The 8,418-nt window shown below is 32.4% G+C and overlaps 1 protein-coding gene across 1 annotated transcript; it reads right to left on the bottom strand.

Moving 5' to 3' along the window:
• Window positions 1-5,157: 5,157 nt before the first annotated feature.
• Window positions 5,158-7,231, bottom strand: LOC105761148 (uncharacterized). The gene is made up of 4 exons (XM_012578865.2): window positions 6,929-7,231; window positions 6,112-6,819; window positions 5,934-6,039; window positions 5,158-5,845 (listed from the first exon to the last, which is right to left on the bottom strand). The coding sequence occupies exons 1-4, from the start codon at window positions 6,999-7,001 to the stop codon at window positions 5,650-5,652; spliced, it is 1,083 nt and encodes a 360-aa protein (XP_012434319.1). The 5' UTR covers window positions 7,002-7,231; the 3' UTR covers window positions 5,158-5,649.
• Window positions 7,232-8,418: the final 1,187 nt, after the last annotated feature.

Here is an 8,418-nt window from a genome sequence, read left to right on the forward strand (position 1 = left end):
AAAATTTTGAGAAAAAGTAAATTGGAAAGTAAAATTTTGGTGGGAATTGGATTTTGGGTAGATTGGGGGGTTGGAAGGGGAGGGGAGTAAAAGTTTTGAGGGAAAAGTAAAAAGGTTTGGGAATTTGGGGTAAAAATGTAAAATATTATAGTTTGATATTCGAATTATTCGAATTATTTGAGTTATTCGAATTCGAAAACTCAACTCGATTCGAACTCGAAATTTGAAAAAAAAATTCGAGTTGATTGGAATAACTCGATTAACTCAAATAACTCGATTCGTTTAACTCGAAATTCGAATTTTTTTCGATTTTTTCGAGTCGAATCGAGTTTTGCTCACCCCTAATGACATCCCAATGATATGGTTGACAATTCTACCTTCTTTTTTGATTTTTGGTTCTCCTATCCTAGTGTTGGTTTAGAAGATAATAGACTATCATGACCAGGGACAAAATATAATTTTATCATTTATTAACTCGAAATTTTATAAATTTTCATGAGCTAAAAGCATATTTTATTTATTTATTTAGTTTATAAATAATTTTAAATTTGATCTAAAATTAATTTTCAAAGAAAAATCGAATAAAAGTTTTTGGTTTTTTTATTTGAAAATTTTCTGAAATATTTAAGAAAAGAGTTTAAAATTTTACTAAATAATTCTTTTGCCAAATACCAAATAATGTTGAAAAGCTGTAAAGTAGAGCTAATTTTATAAAAAAAATAAGTCTAAAAAGCCAAATATAAAATTAATATTAATAAACGAAAATAATATTCACAATTGAATTATTATGAATAATTTAAAAAATTATAAAAAAGTCCGACTGAATTCATCCCCACTGAGAACTAGAACTACATAAAAATATGTTGAAATATGCTATTAGTCTTTGTACTTAAAAAGTTTAAGGGTGAGTTTGAATGGGCGGTGCGTTTACCTGCGGTTAGTGTAAAAACAGCGGTGGCGGTGAGATTAGGCACTTTAGCGATACTGTAGCGTGAGACAAAAAGTAAACTAAACGCACCGCACCACACCCCATCGCCCATCCAAACCCACCCTAAATTAAGTCTTATTTTTATTAAAACTCTCAGTCCAATTATTAAAATCGTAAGCATTTTCTGTTAAAATCTGTCAACTTGAAATTTTAATTAGGTTGTCCTCATATAACATGGCATGTGATTGACAAAAAATAAACATGTTAAATTGACAAATTTTGATAGAAACTACCAATAAAGATAATGATTGAACTAAAATTTTAAATCGAAAAAATAAGAGGATTGTATTTTTAACTTTTAAAGTATATGGGCCAAATCTCAAATTTTTATACAAATACAAGGACTATCAACACATGTTAACCCATTAAAATATCTTGGCATATATATACTTAGGTGAATATACCGAGAGGTCCTTCCATTTTAAGGACCTGAGCAAATTAGTCCTCTACTATTAGATAAATCAATTTAGTCATTATACTATTAAAAGAATTAAATAAGGCCAAACTAAAATAGAATTAACATTTGTCTTTTAGCAAGTTTAATATTTTTAAAGTTTGTATGATTTTGTAAATAAAATATTTCGCTTTGGAATTAAATTGCAATTGAAAAAATAATCTTTCATGGTTTTTTATATATTAAATGTTAAATCTATTACAATTTGGACTTATTTAATTATTTTTAATAATAGAAGGAGCAAATTAATCCATTTAATAATAAAGGGACTAATTTGATTAATCCATATAATAGATGGATCTCCAAGGTACTTTAACCTATATACATACGCTGGTGAAAAGTTAAAACAATGGTAACCTTCAGAAAAACGGTAACATGTGTTACTGTTACTGTTACGAACGTGATGTGGATTCCTTTACTTAAGTATGGAAACATGGGTTTGTTTGTCTTTTTCTTTGCATTGCTTTGTTCGAGAAATTCGACTAAATTGGAATCTGATGCCCATTGTCTCATCAACAAAATTGGAAAATATATTTTGTGATTCTTATATGTTGATGTGACGTGTTAGAGTAATTATGGTTAGGTGCGGTGTGGTGCGTTTATGATACGAGTCACAAAGGTCTTAGATGCGTATACGAAGAAAAAAGAAAATCAAGATTCACTTTCTTGTTTTCAATAAAATCAAGAAATCGAATCTTGGTTCAATTTTGCTGTTTTGAGCGATTTCAAGAATCAAGAAAATCAAGATTTCAAATCTTGAAAATATTGGTCCAAGAAACCGAATCTTGCAACTAAGGCGCATTAGATCTCAGTTACGAGCATTAACAGGCCAATTTCGGGAGAGAACGAATTACAAGCCCAAGTTCTTAAAGACAAGGCCCAATAAGATGTTCCAAGCCCAATCCAGAAATTTAAATCAAATTTAATTGAAAATCAGGCCAAATTGCCAAAGTGGCCCAATTTGTAAAATTTTAATTCTTTAAATACTTAGTTTTAATTTTTAGACTTTATAAATAAATTTCTATGTAAAAATTCAGCCCAAAGAGGCCCATTAAAGGCCTTGGACGAAATTCCCTTGAAAATCAATAATTAGGTTTTTTTTTTAGTTTTTCTATTAGGGTTAGGAAAATAGTTAGAAGGCCTATATATATGGCTTGGCCAGTCACCCATAATACACATTACAATTACATTGAAAAATTCAGATTTGTTTTGAGTGAAAATTCTCTTTGAGTTCTTCAAGAATTTTCTCTTGAGTTTTCTTTAGAAGTAATTTTAACAATCTTTTTGATTGTGAGAGCCATCTTCAGCCTTCTTCTTGCCATTGTTCTTTATTGGAGGGGAGATTAGAGCCGTTTGAAGGGAGTTGTGAAATCTTTATCGTTTTCAAGGCTTCTTAGGACTTATATTTATTTCTTGTTGTCATTCTTTCTTTTTAAATCCTGCTTGCGTCGACTTTTATTTAATTAATTTGTTTGCTGTTCTTGTTGCGATTCAACCTTTCCAAAACTCCAAGATCTGATTCGGCACTTCCTTGGACATAAAGAAACGTTTTTGATTTCACAAAAACCCCTCTTTTCTTGCCGTCCAATCCCTAGAATTAGTTTCAATTGATTTCGTAATCTTTTTGATTTATTTGCTGTTTTGTGTTCTTTGATAGATTCGGCTGATTATAAGTTAATCTTGGGGCTTAATTTCGTGTTCTTGGCTTCCAAGAACATCTATTCATAAGTGTTTTGATTCTTGGCTGTTCTTTATTGATTTGAGGATTTTTAGTTTCCAGATCGAATTCATTCTAATTAAGCTTTGCGGTTTCGTTTCAGATCCAAACGTTTAGAGTTTTCGTAGGACTTTCTCGTGACTTGACAACTCGATCTTGGTCCGCGCGCAACCCCCTATCAGTTTAGTTTATTTTTTGTGTCACGTTATAGTATCGCTACAGTATTTAATTTCACCGCCACTACTGTTTTTACACTAACTGCAAGTAAACGCACCGCCCATCCAAACTCACCCTAAGTGTCATACGTGATTATAAGTTACTTTCTCTAGAGGTTACACATGTCTTAAATACTCTTCAAAGGATTATGGGTGAGAAGTAGGGGTGTTCAATCAGTTAATTAATCCGGACTATCATTAACCAAATTAATCGACTATTTTAAACCCTTAACCGTTAACAGAACCGAACTTTTTGGTTAATTCGGTCGGTTAACCGAATTAACTAAAATTTATATATATATTTTTTATTTTTGGTTAAAATAAGTATAAAACATATAAAAAATTAATCGAATTAACCAACCGATTAATTTATACTTCCAAAAAAGTAACCGAATCGACAGACCCCCGACCAAATAGTTATATATTATAATATTATTTATTAAGTTCGATTAACCAACCGATTTCGAATCGAATTAATCGTTAACCGAACTTCTAAAAAATTATTAATTGACCCCCACCGAATTAATTCAATTAACCGACCGATTAACCAAATTAATTCGGTTTTACCTAAAATTTGTAGGTGATATCATGTAAGTGGCCGAAACTCATAACAGGGGAACACTTGGGGAGATCGCCAGGTTAATAGTGGATGAGCCTACATGTCAGGTGTTTTATATTACTTATATAACAAAATTGTATATTTGTACTCGCAAATATATAATCTTGTCATTTTAACAGTCTATATCTCTATCATTTTTAAAAAATTAAATCAAATTTTTATCATTTTTAAGGGCCAAAATATAATTTTATTATCACTAATTTAAAATTTTATAAATTATTAAAATAACTAAATAATAATTTTTCAATTTTTTCCTTGGATTCGCTGCCTCCCAATATTATGTCTCTGATTTTCATTACCAAACAACAATAGAGTTGGAGTAGTCGTAGGTTATAATTTGCTTTTTTGAACTTTATGCAGACCTTTTGCTTTCTACGCATGTGCCTTTCGCGAGGACAACAAAATTTGCTACCATGATTTACAGATGCTGACTTGAATGTAAAATTTAATGTCGTTGGATCGCATCGGTTGGATTAAAAATCGATAAATATATTAATATAGATAAAAATATTGAAACAGATTTTGAGTGAATTATTCAAAACCGTCAATGAATCAAGAATAAAAACATGTTGAATTAATAAAAATTTGATTTTTTAAAATTTTTCTTTGGTACAATTTATTAGCCCAAGTTCATAAAATTTAACCTAAACTAATGCTGACTTAAATGTAAAATTCAATGCAGGTGGAATCAGATCGGTTAGATTAGAAATTGATGGATGTATTGATCTAGACAAAAGTATTGAAATAGGTTTTGAGTGAATTATTTAAAATCGTCATTGAATAAAAAATAACAACTTGTTGAAATCAGTTAAAAATCGATATTTTTCTATGGTACAATTTATTAACCCGAGTTCATAAAAGTTAACCCTTAAATCCAATATAAAATAAAAAAATGTGAATACATATATATATATATTAAAATTGTTATTTAAAAAATTTTAAACGGTCGAACCGACTATCCAACGTTAGTAAAATAAAGATTTTAAATACATCAAATTGTGTGCTTAGTAATTGTGACTTGAATTCGAACTTAATTCTATCTGATTTGACCATAAAATCAATAACTCGACTTGAAAATTATTTCACCTCAAAATAATCCAAATTTAAAATGATTTGATCCAAAAAAATAATTGACAAACCCAAACCGTCCAAACCGAAACAATATGAACTCAAATTAACTCGAATTTAAATTAATCCGATCCAAATCTACTTAACCCAAAACTAATCTGAGCCACCTAATTGAGATATTGACTGTCATAGTTTAAATTGCACTCAATAATTAATATGGGTTATGCAGCAAATTTGCAGGTACCACCATTTTTCTTTTCTTAGTTGCCCATTTCAACAATAGTACCTTGCAAATATGTCCCATTTAGCATTACAGTTTTTCTCTGTTTATGCACAAAATCCACTACCTGATAAAAAACATATATACAAGATCATCTCTGTGCCTATTCTAATGTAGCCCTAAATAGCACCTAACATTAAACATCTTGTATATTTCATGTGAAAATCACTACTTTTTTCTTTTGGTTTGCAGCTTATCCAGGCAATGAACATCTTCAACAAGCATTGGCTGCTGTCTAAGTCATTTCGGAACTCTAAGATCATCGTTTCTTCCCCGGAAAGACGTTAAAAACGGCTCAAACCATGAGCTCAATTTTTAAAGATGAATCCAGCAACAAAAGATGTCATTGTCAGTAGAATGATGCAAGTAAAAGGAGGTTGCAAACTGACTGATACGGACATCGATGTGCTGACAGTAGGAGGGATATCGGAACCGAAAACACTGGTGGTAGTCGAGCCTGAGCCAGAGGAGCTTGAGTTCAAAACCGAAGGTGGGACGACCGAGCTGCAAAATAGCATTCAACCTCACTTAACTCCAGTTCAAGCATATATAATACAATAGCAAAAGTAAAACATAAATGAACTCTTTGTACCCTGGTACTCCTCCCCCTGTTGATGTTGATGACGGTGTTACCGGTGTTGTTGTTGGAGTCGATTGCGATGCTGAGGCCGAGGATGGGTAAATGCAGGATCCACTGCCTGTTAATTGTAAGATCATTAGATATGCAAAAGGTAAACATAATTCATTCACTCAATAAATAAGGTCATTACTTGGATTAGTGTTCACAATGGCTGCCGTGCCACCAAAGTCACAACTAGTTGGCAACGGATTCTTCTGATAATAGCTATTGAAAGCATACGATGCATGGTTCTGCAATGTGTTTGGATTATAACAGTTAGCGCCTTGTTGGATCTGCGAGCAATCGGCGATGCCGCAAGCGTAATCCAACGCCGTCTGAAGTGAAGTCTCCGAAGTACCGGTCTTGGCTACACACCAACTCTGCCCTGGAACTGCAGGGGCATTTGTACTAACAGGTGGTGGGAGTGGATTTGTTGTCACCGGTGTGCTCGCCGGGACACCACCCGTCGGGGCCGGATAAGTCGTTACCGGATTCGTCACCGGCTGCTGTGCCCCTGCACCCGGGACCGTGATAGGCGCAGGCGTCGTGACTGGATTCGTGACCGGTACAGTAGTCGGGTTGTTAGGATTCGTAGAGGGTACCGTGACCGGCGTGGTAGCCGGGATCGCCGCCGGTGTTTCCACAGGATTCGTAGCAGGCACGTTGATGATATTCGGTGTCGGAAAGGTCGCCGGTGGAGGGATGATAAGATCATGTTGAGCTGTTTTTTTTACACCAATAAGTTCCCTACGAGAATAAACAAAGCCCTTCTTTTCTTCCCCAATAAGCCGTTTTCCCACAAAATCCGCCATTGTTGATACCTCAACATAAAATGCAGCTATCCTAGTTGAAATCTCAACTATCCCAAAAAAGAAAAAAAAACCCAACAAAGAATCAGTTAATCAATGTAAGCATAAGAACATAGATATGATTATAGGACATGGATTCCCTTATAGTGATTCACTTACCAGGAGAGCAGATAAGAAGAAGAAGAAACAAAGGGCATAAAAAGAGGCAATTAGAAGCCCCTTTAGCCATCATATAGATTGAAGAAAGGTATAATATTTCTGGGTTTTAGCAAAGAGAGAGAGCCAAATGTGCGTTTTATAGTGATTCAAGTAAATAGTGGTGGTGTTGAAGAGACAATGTGCACAAATATATTAGGAATATTATGTGTATATATATAGAAGCAGTAGCCAGTTGGATAGATGAAAAATAGCGAGATAAAGGTGAGGAGAGAAAAGGAGTATAAAGCAAAAGAAGGATGATGACTATGTTCCATGTTATGAGAAAAAGAGAAGATATTACTTTGTGATGAAGAATGGGGGCTCCCATTGTAAGATTGGAACCATCATCCATGCTTTTGTGCTTCTTTATTTTTTGGGTTAATTTTTGGTTTTAATCCTTTTATTATGCTTGAATTTAGTAATGAGTCTTTGCATTTTAATTTGATATAATTTAACACCCTACTTTTATAATTAATTAATTAATTAATTAGTTTAAATGATTAGCACTGTTAACTGATATTTTTATATTAATTTTATGATTTTTATCAAATTTTTGTTTTTTTTTTAATTTAGTCACTATTAAACTGGCACTGACAATTAATTGTTTAATTGGTTTGATCATTGACTCGATTCTTATAACATTGCCTTAACTACTTCAATTAACTTCCACATGATGAAAAAAAAGTAAAAGCTCTCGAGAAGAAATGATCCTATTCGACCATTGTATGTTGCTAGCATTAATAAATGAAATAATTGTGAATCTCGAGTAACTGGCCAAGCTGCCAAAATCGCTAAAGTGATGATAAATCCTACTAGTAAAATGGGCCCTATAGAAAGCCTATCTATTTCCAATCTCCAATAAAAATAAAAATAAAAATTATCCATCTATAATCTTCCACTATCCGGATTAATGGATCATTCGTTCCAACACATAAAAAAATTCATGTCGCATGATAAGTTAAAATAAATAATATATTTTTAAAAATCACATTAATATTTTAATTTAAATAGTTAACCGCATTAACTATTAGACTAACAAATAACATTATAAAGATAAAATGATCAAATTACGTCAAAATAAAGTAAAAAATTGAATTCCAAATTTAAGAATAATAAAAGGACCAAAACCACAATTTAACCATCTTTTTACAAAGCCGGTTAGTCTCGGAATATATGTATATAAAAATAAAAGCAGTCTGAATCTCGCGATAGGGTAATGACATATGCACATGCTTTTGCAAAACTGCTCCTTCTTCTATTATCATAAAAAGCCCCTATGTCTGCAAAGTAGCACTGCCCATTATCCTTTGACGAAATTAAAGGTGATTTAAAGCTTACAATATCTATATCTAATATTTGATACATTCTCTTTTGTGTATGCATATCTACACCTATTTCAAAGTTCAAACAATATAGAAAAGATGGTGGTTGGCCAGAAAAAAAGATGGCCA

This window comes from Gossypium raimondii, chromosome 11 (assembly GCF_025698545.1).
Source record: "Gossypium raimondii isolate GPD5lz chromosome 11, ASM2569854v1, whole genome shotgun sequence".
NCBI lineage: Eukaryota > Viridiplantae > Streptophyta > Magnoliopsida > Malvales > Malvaceae > Gossypium > Gossypium raimondii.

Excerpts from the sequence above, each read along its gene's own strand:
- LOC105761148 (XM_012578865.2), bottom strand. The coding sequence starts at position 7,001 with ATGATGGCTAAAGGGGCTTCTAATTGCCTCTTTTTATGCCCTTTGTTT. Across the intron at positions 6,040-6,111 it reads CATTGTGAACACTAATCCAA|GCAGTGGATCCTGCATTTAC; the intron begins GTAATGACCTTA and ends TACAATTAACAG. Across the intron at positions 5,846-5,933 it reads ACAGGGGGAGGAGTACCAGG|CTCGGTCGTCCCACCTTCGG; the intron begins GTACAAAGAGTT and ends GCTATTTTGCAG.